General features: G+C 43.4%; 1 protein-coding gene across 1 annotated transcript; it reads left to right on the top strand.

The window, feature by feature from the left end:
* The first annotated feature begins 5,483 nt into the window (after positions 1-5,483).
* LOC108554093 (keratinocyte proline-rich protein-like) lies at positions 5,484-7,734 on the top strand. Its single transcript, XM_017909240.1, has 3 exons — positions 5,484-5,598; positions 5,688-5,778; positions 6,588-7,734. Exons 1-3 carry the CDS (start codon positions 5,484-5,486, stop codon positions 7,732-7,734), a joined length of 1,353 nt encoding a protein of 450 aa, XP_017764729.1.
* The last annotated feature ends 10,093 nt before the right edge of the window (positions 7,735-17,827 follow it).

The raw sequence follows: 17,827 nt of genomic DNA, 5'->3' as shown, positions 1-17,827 counted from the left end.
CTGGAACGCGAGTGGCCGATACGCGCGTTCGATTTCCATATAAACGCGGGCCCCGCTGCAAATGGATTTCGTAAAAGGAAGCACGCTGGTAGTCCACGGTAGTCCGTGGTAGCCACAATGGACGTTGCAAGCGCTGCAAACGATATCGCCTCGGTTTCCGCTCGGGCCGCTCTCACGGAAAAATCTAGCCCCGCCCACCGTCGAATCACGACGCGTCGCGAGCGGCAGGCGATAGCCTCCTCGACGGATCCGATCGTCGCTCTCCGTGAAAAGAACGCAGACGGGAGAAGACAGCGAGGAACTCTGTAGAATAAGAAGCCGAGGAGAAGTGGCCTCTCTACGGTCACGGACACCCAACAGCAATTAAAAGCAATTCCTCCTGGCAGTATATCACTCTTACGTGCACTACTGCCGCGGCTCCCCATTAAAATCGACCTTCGACTCCACCCGCCAGCAACAACGGGATCTCCTGTTGTTCCTCTTGTTTCCAAGAGGATCGTGCACACCCCACGACCCAACATCCACGTCCAATGGGAAACGCATCGTGAGCCGTTACCTAGGACTAGGAAGTATGCAGATCGCCAGGTTAGCGACGAAAATCGAAGCCAGCCTCGAGCTGGCGAACAGGTAAATCTGTTGTAAATTAACCCCTTGGCTACTTGGGCGCCTATAGGTGCTTAGAAATTTTGCGTTTGTGACACACAGGTCGCTTATAGGCGCTTAGAAATTTTACGTTTGTGACACAGAGGGCGTCTATAGGCGCTCGGCGTAGTTTGGCTTTCTGACACGGAGGGCGCTTGTTTTCACAAAAATGGCGCACATCGTAACTCATTTCTTGCCGTATGGTATGGCCACTACGTATCAAAGTCTGCCGTAGTCAAGGGGTTAACTACGGTCATGGAACGATGGTGATAAATCTGCTAGAGGCTGCAGGCCTATACCGACCTTTGGGCTTCGAGGATTTTCGATATTATGCAGGCAAGTGGTCGGTTTTTTGGGTTTAAAAGGACCTGTCGTTTCCTGGAGCAGTCAATCTCAAATTCGGAACAGTATATAATAGAATGCTTTTAACACGTTCCTAACAGTGCGATTTGGTTGAGTTTCTCGCGGGGCCCAAATTCGACTAGGTCTAGTATAAACACTGCTCGTTGGATATTGGTCAACGGATCCTATTTACAATTTTCTAATTGCACACAGCAGTGTGTAATCGTTTTGAAATACTATCAGCAAACTTGCTTTCGCAAATAACGTAATGATAGAACAGAGCAGCAAACTAGGAAAAGTTTTACCATTCATAAATATATTGACAGACTACGATGTTCTATTGTTCCAATTGTTCAAAATTACCTCAAATGTGTTTAACTGTTTCAAGGAATACCATGCGATATGGTATAATGTAATATTTTATCCTAAATATAAATTAATAAAATGTATAGTATAATGTGTATATTCATTTATTTATTTATTTATACGGGATTATGCCATTAGAAAAATTACAAGAAAATTATTACAGTGAGGTATAAAATTAATAGCAACAAATAAAAATAAAAATATACAAATATACACATAAACGAGATGTGTATAAGTATAAGGAAAAACAAATTTTTACAGAGAGGTGCGATGTAGTAACTGTTTTATTGATCGGTTGAATAGATCTAGGATAGCATAAGTGTTGTTAACATTAATAATCATTCTATTAACACCTGAGAATTTTATGTTTTTGCATACGAAGAAAGCAGTTTTATGTTCTTGCATACGAAGAAAATTGTATCGTCTTAAATGGAAAGTTAGAACATTGATTGCGAATTTTTCTAATATATCAGAACAATTTATAAGACCATTGAACACTTTATAAACAGAGAGAATATCAGAGATTTCTCTCCTTCTGCCTAACCTTGTTAAATTGAACGACGAGAGTATGAAATATTTTTAATAATTTTACGTTCTATATCCTATATTTATATTTCAGTGCTTATTCCATTAAATTCCTTTAAAAAATCCAACTGAATATCTTATTTAACTCGAACAAAAAGACGGGGCCCTCGCGGAGGCATACCCGTCGCCCAGATATGGGTGACACGCGACGAACGTGTTAAAAGGGCAGCTCGAGGAGCAGAGGATGGAGTTTCACGTGAGAGACGAGAGCTGCGTGTGAATATTGTATCAGCCATCGAGTAATAGACTTATTTAACCCAACCCTCTCCCTCCTCCCCTTACAGTGACTACAGTCACCCGAGGTGCGTAGGTGACGTCTCGTGGTCGGTGATTACAGTCACCCGTAGTATCGAAGGGTTAACCCTTTGCACTCTACGATATTTTGGGTACAGAAGAATAGGAGTTGAAAAATTTTCTGTTACAAAGCTGGCGATATTTTTCTGAGCAGTGAATAAAAAGTCGTATGATAATTAACCCCTTGGCTACTGTGGGCGCACATACGCGCTCAGAAATTTTGCTTTTGTGACACAGAGGGCGCATATAAGTGCTCAACACAGTTTGCTTCTCTGACACGGAGGGCGCATCTCTACCCAAAATTTTTCCGTTCTCGGCGGACATTGTAAATGAATTCCTAACCTTATATTACGACCTGTGCGTTTCAAAGTCTGCCGTAGTCAAAGGGTTAACAGGTAGAGTTATTTGATTTCGATACCCCGCACACCGTTAGATTATCCGAAATTTCACATATTTAATTAACATCGATCTTGGAAATTTTATTAAATGGTGACTGAAGGGCGCCACTCGAGTGCAAGGGGTTAATAAACGCGAATGGAATAAACGCGAGCGAGCGAGCCGAGTCGAGAGGCGAATTCTAATACCTAAGCTGCTCGGGCAGGTAACTCGAGCGCGCGTTGCACGTGCGCTCACGCATTATAAAACTCACCCTCATTTGAATACGCCCATAAATCGGGGACGGGGAGGGAGCTTGGATCGTGATTTCACGGCGTTGCGCCGTGTGACGAATAAACGTAAATCGTCCACGAATCTCGGCGATCCGCGTGCGGTGGCGAGCGAACGAGGAGAGAGAAGGTGGTACGAAGACGCGGGGGAATATTTAAATTGCAGATGCCCCGACGCTCCGCGAGGGTATCTATCCTCCGAGGGGGTCTTGCCCGCGACCTCGGGGGACGTCGATCACGCGCGGTCACGCCGGGTGACGCGAAAACGAGGAACTAGCTGCTACGTGGAAGCACCCTTATCGCGCGGAAGATGAAAACCGCGAGCGGAGCGCCGCGACGTTGCTCGCCGATAACATCTCGCTGTGTGTTCCGCGACTGCATTCCGCGCAACAGATAAATACCCGCGCGTGGAATTGGAAATCGAGGATCTCGTTCTCCTCTTCCCTTCGCGAACAAAAACTCGGCAAAAAGCGGAGGAAAAGGGGACCGCGCTTGAAACAGGCCGCGAGCTACCCACGAAATCGCGGTGCCCCGCCAGTTATGAGGAATTTACCGCGTACGTGGTACGAGCATCGGTGACTGCATGAAAAATTTATGTCGGAACCAGTTCGATACTCGCCGCGACGCATACAATGGGGCACGGGGCGAGCAACGGGCACCGAGGGGACACGCGCGCGTCTCTCCGCCTCGCGAGTTAACCCTCAGAGTGCGGACGACTTTCTGCCGAAGCGCTTCAGAGGGACTGTGAACGGAATATTTTTCGCTAGTGCGAGCCCTGTTGATTAACCCTTTGCACTCGCGAGGTGACCCTCAGTCGCCATTTCATAAAATTTGGAAGATCGATATTAATTAATATATCAAATTTAACGTAATGTAACAGTGTGCGAGGTATCGAAATCAAATAATTCTAAAATTCTATTATTATACAATTCTTTATTGACTGCTCAAAAAAGTATCGTCAGTTTTTTAGTAGAGAATCTTTGAATTTCTACTCATCTTCAGCCAAAAAATCGTCGAGTGCTAAGGGTTAACTGTTCAAGGCGCAACTAACAAGTTATTATTGTAATTCTTTTGCAGCAGGTTAAATAATAAAAGAACGTTATTTTCAAGCATCGATTATCTATTAGAATCAATAAAATTTACGATATAACTTAACATAAAAATAAGGAAGGAAAGCTAAACAAAAATTAATAGTTTATTTGTGTATAATAAATTTGTTTATATTGTTAACCCTTTGCGCTCGACGATTTTTGGCTAAAGAAGGATACGAGTTGAAAAATTTTCAGCTATAAGGCTGATGATATTTTTCGAACAGTAAATAAAAAATCGTATAATAACTAACACGCAGAATTATTTATTTTCGATACCACATGCACTGTTATATTATTTTAAATTTGATATATTAATTAATATCGATCTTCCAAATTTTATGAAATGGTGGCTGAAGCTCACGTCTCGAGTGCAAAGGGTGAATATTGTTATACGTATACTATATATACGTTACTAATGATACTCAGAACAGATTTACAAAAGAATACACCCGTCCTCGCGTTTATTATTTGTTCCATCATTTCTCTTTTTCTACTGTCGATGCTAAGAAACACATATATTTGTCTCACATAAAGTTACATAAGGCTGATGATATTTTTCGAACAGTAAATAAGAAATCGTATAATAACTAACACGCAGAATTATTTATTTTCGATACCACATGCACTGTTATATTATTTTAAATTTGATATATTAATTAATATCGATCTTCCAAATTTTATGAAATGGTGGCTGAAGCTCACGTCTCGAGTGCAAAGGGTGAATATTGTTATACGTATACTATATATACGTTACTAATGATACTCAGAACAGATTTACAAAAGAATAAACCCGTCCTCGCGTTTATTATTTGTTCCATCATTTCTCTTTTTCTAGCGTCGATGCTAAGAAACACATATATTTGTCTCACATAAAGTTGCATGTAATACTATTACATGGAAGACCGAAAATATTGAACAACGCATATATGCGTCCATCGTCGCTGCTGATGACTTTCGCCGGACGCATATATGCGTCCATAGCGCTCCAAGGGTTAACCAGGTGAGAAGCGAATTTTCGTTGGAAAAAAGACCGCGAGAGGAGGGACAACGTCTGTCTCGTTTCGCCATGTTTTTCCAGGCGAACGCTTTTCCGTATTTATCGCGAACCGATCTCCGCGGCTCTCTCCGAGTTTTCTTCCTCTTTCGGTGCCCGTTCGCGTATTTGCCACGCGTTTACGGAATAACTCGCCAGCTCGCCAAGTGAAACCTGAAAAGTGCGCCAGCCAGCTTCGCTTTCGAGTTACGATCGATCGATACGTCGTCGTTTCGCTTAGCCAAGTCCCCTTTCTCTGCCCCACAGGTCTCGCCTGTCTTTGTGGTCTTCGCCGCGATTTCGAGCACACCGACACCGAATGAAAATCCAATTTTAATGGGGTCTTTGAGTCTGAATATTCGAGAAATCCACCTACGGGAGTGTATCGAGATCGATGATCCCAGAGGACTCGTCGATCGATCTCGATGAAGACGGAAAGTGGAGAGACGAGACTCGAGAGGGGTGATGGATTATTCAAATCCGCCGCCAGGAAACAGCGGCAGGGAAGAAGACGGCGGCCATTATGGCAGCGAGTTCGAAGAAGCCGGAGATGACACGTCGCTGTTAAATCGTTCAACGCGTATAATATTGTATTAGTTAACTTAAATAGTTAACTTATATTATATTATATAAATAAAATAAATAAGAGTAAACTATCTCTTTTAATAGGTGTAATCGGGAAAGAGGGTATATTTTTCATCTTCGATATCGATCTCGCCGATTCCAAAGCGTTATATGGGAAATTTTCTCGGAGTTCGCGGTAAATTTGACAGCGGTTGTCACGCTTTCTCGAACGCAACGATCCGATCGAGAAACCGTCGATAATTCTGGATCAATCGAATGGACTCGCGCGACACGGGAGAGGAATCGGGAGAGGAGAGAATCGGGAAGGTTCTCACGGTCGGGTTCACCCTTCCGCGTTGCTTTCCGCTCGAGCCAACGCGGAGCCGCGCGAAGAGCGGCGCGAAGAGCGGCGCCAAGGAGTCCCGGGGAAATCGATGAACGCTCTCGCGTCTGACCCTGAAATTAATCGATTCGATATCTCGATATCGCCGACTGTCGATCGACTTCCTCGAGAGGGTCGGACGGAGAGGAATAAAGTGAACGAGATCGGCGGAGAGGCGAGAGGGAAACTTTAAAGGCCATTCGAGGCGCAAAGAGTCAAGTAGCCGCAGGTGGTAAACCAATCAGCCGCGAGCGCAACGCACGTGCATTTATGCTGTACTTATGCCACGGCCTAATGCATCTGTGGTATAAAATAGCCGAGTATTTGCAGTCCACCGATCGCATCGTTGCCTCTGCCACTCTCCACCGCCACCGATTTATTCTCCCTCGTTTTACCCCGCCACCCTCTTCTTCTTATTCTTATTCTTCTTCTTCTGCTTCTTCTTCTCCGACGTGGCCAACACGCGTTAGAATGAAATTCAAACACGGCACGGATCGTGCCTGCCGATTCTACCTCCCTCCGCTTCATTCTGTCCCGACGTCCGCGCTTACACGTCTGTCGGCTCGCTCGAATATTATTAATCCTTGACCACGTCACGAACCACGTCTTGGACCACGTTATAGACCACGTCATGAACCACGTCTTGCACCACGTCTAAGACCATGTTTTGAACCACGTCTTAGACCATGTTATGGACCACTTCTTGGTCTACGTCTTAAACCATGTCATGGACTACGTCATGAACCTCGTCTTGGACCATGTCTTAGACCATGTTTTGAACTACGTCTTAGACCATGTTTTGAACCACGTCTTAGACCATGTTATGGACCACTTCTTGGACTACGTTTTAAACCATGTCATGGACCATGTCCTAGATCACATCGTGGACCACGTCATGGACTACGTCATCAATCACGTCTTGGACCACGTCTTAAACCATGTTTTGAACCACGTCTTAGACCATGTTATGGACCACTTCTTGGTCTAAGTCTTAAATCATGTCATGGACCATGTCCTAGACCACATCGTGGACCACGTCATGGACTACGTCATGAACCTCGTCTTGGATCACGTCATGGGCCATGTCTTAGACCATGTTTTGAACCACGTCTTAGACCATGTTATGGACCACTTCTTGGTCTAAGTCTTAAATCATGTCATGGACCATGTCCTAGACCACATCGTGGACCACGTCATGGACTACGTCATGAACCTCGTCTTGGATCACGTCATGGACCATGTCTTAGACCATGTTTTGAACTATGTCTTAGACCATGTTTTGAACCACGTCTTAGACCATGTTATGGACCACTTCTTGGTCTACGTTTTAAACCATGTGACGGACCATGTCCTAGATCACATCGTGGACCACGTCATGGACTACGTCCTCAATCACGTCTTGGACCACTTCTTGATCTAAGTCGTAAATCATGTCATGGACCATGTCCTAGACCACATTGTGGACCACGTCGTGGATCCCGTCTTAGACCACGTCATGGACCACATCTTAGACCACGTCATGGATCACGCCTTGGACCACGTCTTAAACCACGTCATGGATCACGCCTTGGACCACGTCTTAGTCCACGTCTTAAAGCACGTCTTAAACCATGTCATAGACCACGTCTTAGATTACGTCGTGAACCACGTCATGAACTATGTCTTAGACCACGTTTTGGACTACGTCTTGAACCACACCATGGACCACGTTTTGGAACACATTATGGATCACGTCTTGGACCACGTCTCGATTATCAGACACTTGACTAGAAAAATGAAATTAATTAAATTATGAAAGCGATCTACGATTTCACCGTCGTCTGCTATTACACGTCTGGCAACTCTCTCGATTATTATTAATCCATGACGACGTTGTCCCGACGTCCGCGCTTACACGTCTGTCGGCTCGCTCGAATATTATTAATCCTTGACCACGTCACGAACCACGTCTTGGACCACGTTATAGACCACGTCATGAACCACGTCTTGCACCACGTCTAAGACCATGTTTTGAACCACGTCTTAGACCATGTTATGGACCACTTCTTGGTCTACGTCTTAAACCATGTCATGGACTACGTCATGAACCTCGTCTTGGACCATGTCTTAGACCATGTTTTGAACTACGTCTTAGACCATGTTTTGAACCACGTCTTAGACCATGTTATGGACCACTTCTTGGACTACGTTTTAAACCATGTCATGGACCATGTCCTAGATCACATCGTGGACCACGTCATGGACTACGTCATCAATCACGTCTTGGACCACGTCTTAAACCATGTTTTGAACCACGTCTTAGACCATGTTATGGACCACTTCTTGGTCTAAGTCTTAAATCATGTCATGGACCATGTCCTAGACCACATCGTGGACCACGTCATGGACTACGTCATGAACCTCGTCTTGGATCACGTCATGGGCCATGTCTTAGACCATGTTTTGAACCACGTCTTAGACCATGTTATGGACCACTTCTTGGTCTAAGTCTTAAATCATGTCATGGACCATGTCCTAGACCACATCGTGGACCACGTCATGGACTACGTCATGAACCTCGTCTTGGATCACGTCATGGACCATGTCTTAGACCATGTTTTGAACTATGTCTTAGACCATGTTTTGAACCACGTCTTAGACCATGTTATGGACCACTTCTTGGTCTACGTTTTAAACCATGTGACGGACCATGTCCTAGATCACATCGTGGACCACGTCATGGACTACGTCCTCAATCACGTCTTGGACCACTTCTTGATCTAAGTCGTAAATCATGTCATGGACCATGTCCTAGACCACATTGTGGACCACGTCGTGGATCCCGTCTTAGACCACGTCATGGACCACATCTTAGACCACGTCATGGATCACGCCTTGGACCACGTCTTAAACCACGTCATGGATCACGCCTTGGACCACGTCTTAGTCCACGTCTTAAAGCACGTCTTAAACCATGTCATAGACCACGTCTTAGATTACGTCGTGAACCACGTCATGAACTATGTCTTAGACCACGTTTTGGACTACGTCTTGAACCACACCATGGACCACGTCTCGATTATCAGACACTTGACTAAAAAAATGAAATTAATTAAATTATGAAAGCGATCTACGATTTCACCGTCGTCTGCTATTACACGTCTGGCAACTCTCTCGATTATTATTAATCCATGACGACGTCATGAATCACGTCCTGAACCACGTTATAGACCACTTCATGGACCATGTCTTGGACCACGTCTCGATTATCTTGGCTAACACTTGGCTCTAAAGCCGAGAATAATGAAATTTTAAATCCGGTTCACGGTTTGACCGATCACAGAGGATCCAAGAATCGTATTTTGGGGCCAGTTTTCGCGACGCGTGAAAATAACCGGGAACGAAGGCGGAATCGGCGCGTTTTTACTGCGCAGCAGACGTAAACGTCAAATTCGAAGGCGAATAAAACGGAACGTCGCCGATCGTAAAGTACGCGTATTCGATACGCGTCCGGCGATCGAACCTCGCTTTTCAGCCTTTAACGAGCGGCGTTTCGTAATTTCGTGGGTCGTTAAACGGATGTGCGCACCGTTTCGGAGCCGATCGTTAAATATATACCCGGACACGGTGGTTGATGCTCGCTAAACGGGGCCCTAACGCCGTGAAAACGGCTAATAGAAACGAGGAAGAACAAAGTGGTTTGGCAGCGTTCGTAAAACCCGCCACGAGCCCGCTCGCCCGAGTGGCTACAGTTTCCTTAAAAATCCAACGTCGCGACGAGTATCTCGTCCTCGTGAAATGTCACTAATCACACCTCGAGCCGATTTCGCTTAACCTATTCACTGCTTGACTCAGTATCCTAAAAAGAAGAGAACGAAACATAACACTTGTCTCATTTTCACATATTTCGACTCATTTTTGACAACTTTTTGGCAAAGTGGCATAAGGAGATTTCCTGTTTCTTGCAAGATGCTGTCAAAGGTCCAGCATAAATTTTTAATTTCCTTCTGTCGGCTCGCTCGAATATTATTAATCCTTGACCACGTCACGAACCACGTCTTGGACCACGTTATAGACCACGTCATGAACCACGTCTTGCACCACGTCTTAGACCATGTTTTGAACCACGTCTTAGACCATGTTATGGACCACTTCTTGGTCTACGTCTTAAACCATGTCATGGACTACGTCATGAACCTCGTCTTGGACCATGTCTTAGACCATGTTTTGAACTACGTCTTAGACCATCTTTTGAACCACGTCTTAGACCATGTTATGGAACACTTCTTGGGCTACGTTTTAAACCATGTCATGGACCATGTCCTAGATCACATCGTGGACCACGTCATGTACTACGTCATCAATCACGTCTTGGACCACGTCTTAAACCATGTTTTGAACCACGTCTTAGACAATGTTATGGACCACTTCTTGGTCTAAGTCTTAAATCATGTCATGGACCATGTCCTAGACCACATCGTGGACCACGTCATGGACTACGTCATGAACCTCGTCTTGGATCACGTCATGGGCCATGTCTTAGACCATGTTTTGAACCACGTCTTAGACCATGTTATGGACCACTTCTTGGTCTAAGTCTTAAATCATGTCATGGACCATGTCCTAGACCACATCGTGGACCACGTCATGGACTACGTCATGAACCTCGTCTTGGATCACGTCATGGACCATGTCTTAGACCATGTTTTGAACTATGTCTTAGACCATGTTTTGAACCACGTCTTAGACCATGTTATGGACCACTTCTTGGTCTACGTTTTAAACCATGTGACGGACCATGTCCTAGATCACATCGTGGACCACGTCATGGACTACGTCCTCAATCACGTCTTGGACCACTTCTTGATCTAAGTCGTAAATCATGTCATGGACCATGTCCTAGACCACATTGTGGACCACGTCGTGGATCCCGTCTTAGACCACGTCATGGACCACATCTTAGACCACGTCATGGATCACGCCTTGGACCACGTCTTAAACCACGTCATGGATCACGCCTTGGACCACGTCTTAGTCCACGTCTTAAAGCACGTCTTAAACCATGTCATAGACCACGTCTTAGATTACGTCGTGAACCACGTCATGAACTATGTCTTAGACCACGTTTTGGACTACGTCTTGAACCACACCATGGACCACGTCTCGATTATCAGACACTTGACTAAAAAAATGAAATTAATTAAATTATGAAAGCGATCTACGATTTCACCGTCGTCTGCTATTACACGTCTGGCAACTCTCTCGATTATTATTAATCCATGACGACGTCATGAATCACGTCCTGAACCACGTTATAGACCACTTCATGGACCATGTCTTGGACCACGTCTCGATTATCTTGGCTAACACTTGGCTCTAAAGCCGAGAATAATGAAATTTTAAATCCGGTTCACGGTTTGACCGATCACAGAGGATCCAAGAATCGTATTTTGGGGCCAGTTTTCGCGACGCGTGAAAATAACCGGGAACGAAGGCGGAATCGGCGCGTTTTTACTGCGCAGCAGACGTAAACGTCAAATTCGAAGGCGAATAAAACGGAACGTCGCCGATCGTAAAGTACGCGTATTCGATACGCGTCCGGCGATCGAACCTCGCTTTTCAGCCTTTAACGAGCGGCGTTTCGTAATTTCGTGGGTCGTTAAACGGATGTGCGCACCGTTTCGGAGCCGATCGTTAAATATATACCCGGACACGGTGGTTGATGCTCGCTAAACGGGGCCCTAACGCCGTGAAAACGGCTAATAGAAACGAGGAAGAACAAAGTGGTTTGGCAGCGTTCGTAAAACCCGCCACGAGCCCGCTCGCCCGAGTGGCTACAGTTTCCTTAAAAATCCAACGTCGCGACGAGTATCTCGTCCTCGTGAAATGTCACTAATCACACCTCGAGCCGATTTCGCTTAACCTATTCACTGCTTGACTCAGTATCCTAAAAAGAAGAGAACGAAACATAACACTTGTCTCATTTTCACATATTTCGACTCATTTTTGACAACTTTTTGGCAAAGTGGCATAAGGAGATTTCCTGTTTCTTGCAAGATGCTGTCAAAGGTCCAGCATAAATTTTTAATTTCCTGGCGATGCTAAAAATTGGCCTATTTTTAACACACTCCTATCAATAAGAAGTATAAAATAGAATGTCATTTGACATTCAATATGAAACGACATGACATGACATGACAATGTAAATGTCATGAATGAAATGCCATAAAACTAATGACACAGGAATGTCAATACAAAAATTAGCTGAAAGAATAGTTCGTTGTTCCTAAATTTTATCTTCTTTTTTGACAGTTTTTAAATTTTCAATAACCATACCTTTTTGAACAACGAATTATTAACCCTTTGCACTCGAGAGGTGACTCTCGGTCACCATTTAATCAAATTCTAGAGATCATTGTTAATTAATACCTCGAATTTAAAATTGTCCAACGACACGTGGAATATCGAGGCAAAATAATTCCATGTCTTACAATTAATTTGCACTGCATAGTTACCGTTTTGAAAATATCGCCGACTTTATGGCAGAAAGTCTTCGTATTACTATGTTTCCGTAACGAAAAGATCGCCGAGTGCAAAGAGTTAATTTTTCATCGAATAAAAATGTACTTCTTGTTTTGCATTCGACGTGTATACTCGTCGTTGCTAGATTTTAATTACCCTCCCCATAGAGGAATTTTAAAACTAAATTTCCAACGACGAATTGTTAATTTATTTTGTATTTTAAAAATGTAATCTTTCCTCCTTTTGCTTTACGTCTTTCTAGCAAAATTTATAACAGGAGCATTTGCCCTGCATTCGACGTGTATGCTCGCCATTGCATGATTTTAATTACGCACCCCGTAAGGGATTTTTCAAACTATATTCCGCAGTTAACTAGCCAATCCTTGTACCGTATTTTATTAAAAAATGGACATAGTAAACAGTAAGAAATATAGATTTCCAAAATTTCGTTCAGACATGGCAGAACGAATTGTCTATCTTCGAGACAGAAATGCAGAAATCGGCACGGATTTTGGAGCGTCCTGTAGAACACGGTGCTAAAAAGGGAGAGAGAAGAGAGAGAGACAGCAGAGAGACCAAAAGCAAAAAGAGAATCTGGTGGAACGAGTCTCGCACGATTGATCTCGCCGAAACGCGACTGCTCGAAACTCGGGTTTCCCCTAATCGCCTGCTAGTCTAGCATCGGGACTGGCTCGAGACGAAGCCTGCAATGATCTAAGGTGATCTAAGGCGAGCCGAGAACGGTTCCGTGATCGGTAATTACCGGCCAGCTGAAAACTTACAACGCACGAGCATTCCTATTCTTTTCTACCTGCTCCGATCTTCCTGATCCCTCTGTCACTGAAAATCTCCCAGACGCTCCTTGCTCCTCTCTGAGAGCTCCAGGTGCCAATATAGACTACGCAGATTCGAGGATTGGCAGGCCACCGATTCTCGATGATCGGAGTATAGGTGCCAATTCCATTCAGGCAACAAAGCACGTGTTCCCTCCTTATTAGTATACTGTATATGCGAATAGTCACTGTTCTAGTCTTATTATCGACAAATATAATTTTATTACGAAGAAATGTCAATAAGACCACTTTGAAAAGCGACAAACTTTCGAAAAAATCGTTCAAAATTGAAACAATGTGCTGGTAGATGAAAAAATAATAGATCCTTAAAAAAAGAAATACAAAAAGGAAAATGAAAAATTAAGGTACAGGTAACCCTCCTATAACACGGTAGATAGGTTCCTAGAAAATGTGGTGTTGTGTGAAACCGTGTTGTATGAGACCCAGAGCCAGTACAAAAAGGGGGGTTACGTTCCGAAAACTTATTAAAAACAAATTTCTTTTCTAATTCTACATAAACAACTTAATTTTTATTAAAAATATCAATGTATGTGCAATACAAAATAAAAACGAAACAATAATATTATTTTAATTTAACGCAACTTTAATTTAATAAATTTCTTCGTCGTCATGTAGAAGTACAGTGTTGTACAAAGGTTTTTGCAATTTTCTTATCGTGTTAGAGCGAAACCGTGTTGTAGGAGGGTTCTCGCAATTTATGAATCGTGTTATAGGAGGGCTACCTGTATATGAATATCGGAAGAAAAATCGTGAAAACAAATAATCGAAGCGATTATAATGAAAGTTGTGTGCGAAATTTTTAATGAAAATTTGGAATTGCTCATTTAGATCATGGTAGGTTTAGTGTTAAAGGACTAAGACCGAGCGGATATCCAGGTCGCGTGACGAACCCGACTTATCGACGGATCCCGACACGGATATACCTAATTTCCGGTACGCACGAGGATCCCCTACAGTCTCTGACGAGGCTGCACGAAGTCGCAAATGTGCGGTCGCATGGCTGCGCGAATTTTTCGAGAAGCTCGACGTCTGGTCAGCTACGCGTGATTCCCTAAATTTCCTTCCATTTCACCCCCAATTTTACCCCAAATTTCTCGCATTTTCTTCCTTCCTTTCTCTTTTCGCTTCCCCCTCGATCTCGACTCTCGTAGTCGATTCGAGGTCTGACGTTAATTACAGGTAACACGGGACCGGGATGGCCGCGCTATGCCAACTTGCATGTACCTTTGGACTGGCTGAAAATCAATTGACACTGATTGACGTCATCGCGAAATTTCACGCTTTCCACCGCGGTTCTGCCCACTCGCGCAACGGGATGCCAGTTGAATACCGTCGAAATTGCGCGAAAAGAGACGTGTCACGAACCCCTGACACAGCGAAGAAGTACACACGTACCTAAAAACATGTGTGAATCGGTACTACATCCAGGTGACGAATCGACGTCACATTTATGCAAACACGATTGCCTGTGTGGGAGTCATTAGGTCTTAAGAACACTCTGTGATGCAAACAATTGCGTACAGATTATAATAAAAGTAATGCAACAAAAGCTGGTGAAAAATATCACATTGAGCAGATTCAACACAGATTTCTAAGATCTGCTAGCTATAAATTTGCACGTTATATGAGTATTTATGATCATGATTATGAACCTGTTCAACGCAAGCTTGATCTTAAATCTCTTGAATCAAGAATTATATTATACGCAGTCCAGAATTACTATCTTTCATTAATTTTGATGCTCCTTCAAGAAATTTAAGAGACTTTCGAACCTTTATACCTGACCAGCATAATACTGCGCGACTTGAATCAGCAGACCTTATCACTAGAATATGCTTTCTTGAAAACAATTTCTCATCCAACCTTCAATTTTTTGGCAATAATATCTCTTCCTTTAGAAACTAGATCTTAAATCTCTAAGCAAATTGTTCATATCAGCTATATCGGTATTTGTACCATACGTAACCTATATTCTTTCTCTCGCTAACAAACTGATGTATTTTTAATTTTTTGCTCATGCACTAATGGATTCTACTGTCTGTGAATTATTATTAAAATATTAAAATAAGAAAATACAAAAATAATAAAACGAACGATTATAATAAAAGTAAAACCAACGATGCGTATATCCTACCTAACTCTAAAATTATGTCAGACATGTCCAGTTCTGCTTTGAAAAATTCTGGAAGAGAATAAAGTTCAAACGAGGAACGATTGCTATAGCAACAAGACCATTCATAGTAGAAACGAGTGATTAAATACGCGTGTGCGTTCTCCCGAGGAACGAACGAAGCTGGAAACACGTAGCTTAATCAATTTACCTCTGATGGAACCGTCGAGGATGGTACCGAGTTGGTGAAAAAGCTGACAAAAATGGAATTCCGTGGGAAGATCGACAATTTTCGGTGTGACGAGTGCTCTCGTTGCGTCTATCTGCAAGAGTGTGTCAAGGCTAGGCCTGTCTGTCCAACCGAATGCACGTGTGTACGGCAAAGAGCTCGCAAGATGTCGGTCAGCTGTGATTGCCAATCCGTCAGCCGGTCTAGCTGCACACAGAGACAGTCGCAGGCGAATTTTCTTAATTGGTCAGACACTTAGGCACGAAAAAGGAGCTGCACTCCATTTCGCGTAATTGAGGATGGGTACGAGAAAGATGGCGTTATGTCAGGTGCGTATTATCGAGTAGGTTTAAATAGACGTTGCGGATGGCAAACGAATCGCGACATTTAGGACGCGACACGTAGACGTTTAGGTATGGAAAAGGAACTGCATTCCATTTCGTGTAATTCAGGATGGGTTTGAGAAAGACGCTGGTATGTTAGGTGTGTACTATCGATTAGGTTTAAATAGACGTTACAGATACTGTGAGGTATTGCAAGTGCTCTGTTTCATCGAGATCCTTGCTCATTAGCATAATCGCGACGTCTTTCTAGGATTAGGAAACAATGCGTGTATGATTTTGTCATGCGGTGAGTCATACGTGACGGGAGCACTGGCTCACTCTGTATCATTCTGTATCGCAATCGTTCATGTACACACTCCTGTAGAATGTTATTCCTCTTTCCCAATTGACGGTATAGTCGTGAGTAGAAATTTGTAAATAATTCTAGCGATCTCGAACACCGAATTTGAGAACATTCGATAACTGGTCACAAATGGTGCGGTGATATATGGTGTGGAACGTGGTTCTAGGAAGATCAGAACGAGAACGTTCCGCAATGCCTACCCCCAGTGAAGACAAAGGACGATAGGGGGCCCACGAATAAAAGGTGAGCTCCCGATCTCCAGGTCAGCAATCTCTCAAAGTGTTAAATAGTGCATCCTGTGATCCACGTGGGGGCCAAAAATATCTCCAAATTCTCGAAATTATTCTCTACTGGCCAGTCAATTTGATTTCAAGTCACCACTATCGAAAGGCAGTGAATTGCCTTTGACGTCAAGTTACCGCTATCGATAGTCAGAGAATTGCCTATGACGTCAAATCACCATTATCGATAGACAGAGAATTGCCTATGACGTCAAGTCACCACTATCGATAGGCAGCGAATTGCCTATGACGCCAAGTCACTACTATCGATAGTCAGAGAATAGCCTATGACGTTAAATTACCACTATCGATAGACAGAAAATTGCCTACGACGTCAAATCACCACTATCGATAGGCAAAGAATTGCCTAGAACGTTAAGTCACCACTATTGATAGACAGAAAATTGTCTATGACGTCAAATCACCACTATCGATAGACAGAAAATTGCCTATGACATCAAATCACCACTATCGATAGACACTGAATTGCCTATGACGTCAAATCACCACTATTGATAGACAGAAAATTGCCTATGACGCCAAATCATCACTATCGATAGGCAGCGAATTGCCTATGACGCCAAGTCACTACTATCGATAGTCAGAGAATTGCCTATGACGTTAAATTACCACTATCGATAGACAGAAAATTGCCTATGACGTCAAATCACCACCATCGATAGGCAAAGAATTGCCTAGAACGTCAAATCACCACTATTGATAGACAGAAAATTGCCTATGACGTCAAATCACCACTATCGATAGACAGAAAATTGCCTATGACATCAAATCACCACTATCGATAGACACTGAATTGCCTATGACGTCAAATCACCACTATTGATAGACAGAAAATTGCCTATGACGTCAAATCACCACTATTGATAGACAGAAAATTGCCTATGACGCCAAATCACCACTATCGATAGACAGAAAATTGCCTATGACGCCAAATCACCACTATCGATAGACAGAAAATTGCCTATGACGCCAAATCACCACTATCGATAGACAGAAAATTGCCTATGACGCCAAATCACCACTATCGATAGACAGAAAATTGCCTATGACGCCAAATCACCACTATCGATAGACAGAAAATTGCCTATGACGCCAAATCACCACTATCGATAGACAGAAAATTGCCTATGACATCAAATCACCACTATCGATAGACACTGAATTGCCTATGACGTCAAAT

Source organism: Eufriesea mexicana, unplaced genomic scaffold (genome assembly GCF_001483705.2).
Source record: "Eufriesea mexicana isolate 0111107269 unplaced genomic scaffold, ASM148370v2 scaffold58, whole genome shotgun sequence".
In the NCBI taxonomy this organism is placed as follows: domain Eukaryota; kingdom Metazoa; phylum Arthropoda; class Insecta; order Hymenoptera; family Apidae; genus Eufriesea; species Eufriesea mexicana.
This window is presented reverse-complemented; position numbering and strand designations above follow the sequence as displayed.

Bases quoted from the DNA above. Each gene is read 5' to 3' on its own strand.
- LOC108554093 (XM_017909240.1), top strand. From the start codon at position 5,484: ATGGATTATTCAAATCCGCCGCCAGGAAACAGCGGCAGGGAAGAAGAC. The intron at 5,599-5,687 runs GTATAATATTGT...CTCTTTTAATAG, and splicing joins GCTGTTAAATCGTTCAACGC to GTGTAATCGGGAAAGAGGGT. The intron at 5,779-6,587 runs GTAAATTTGACA...ACCACGTTATAG, and splicing joins AAATTTTCTCGGAGTTCGCG to ACCACGTCATGAACCACGTC.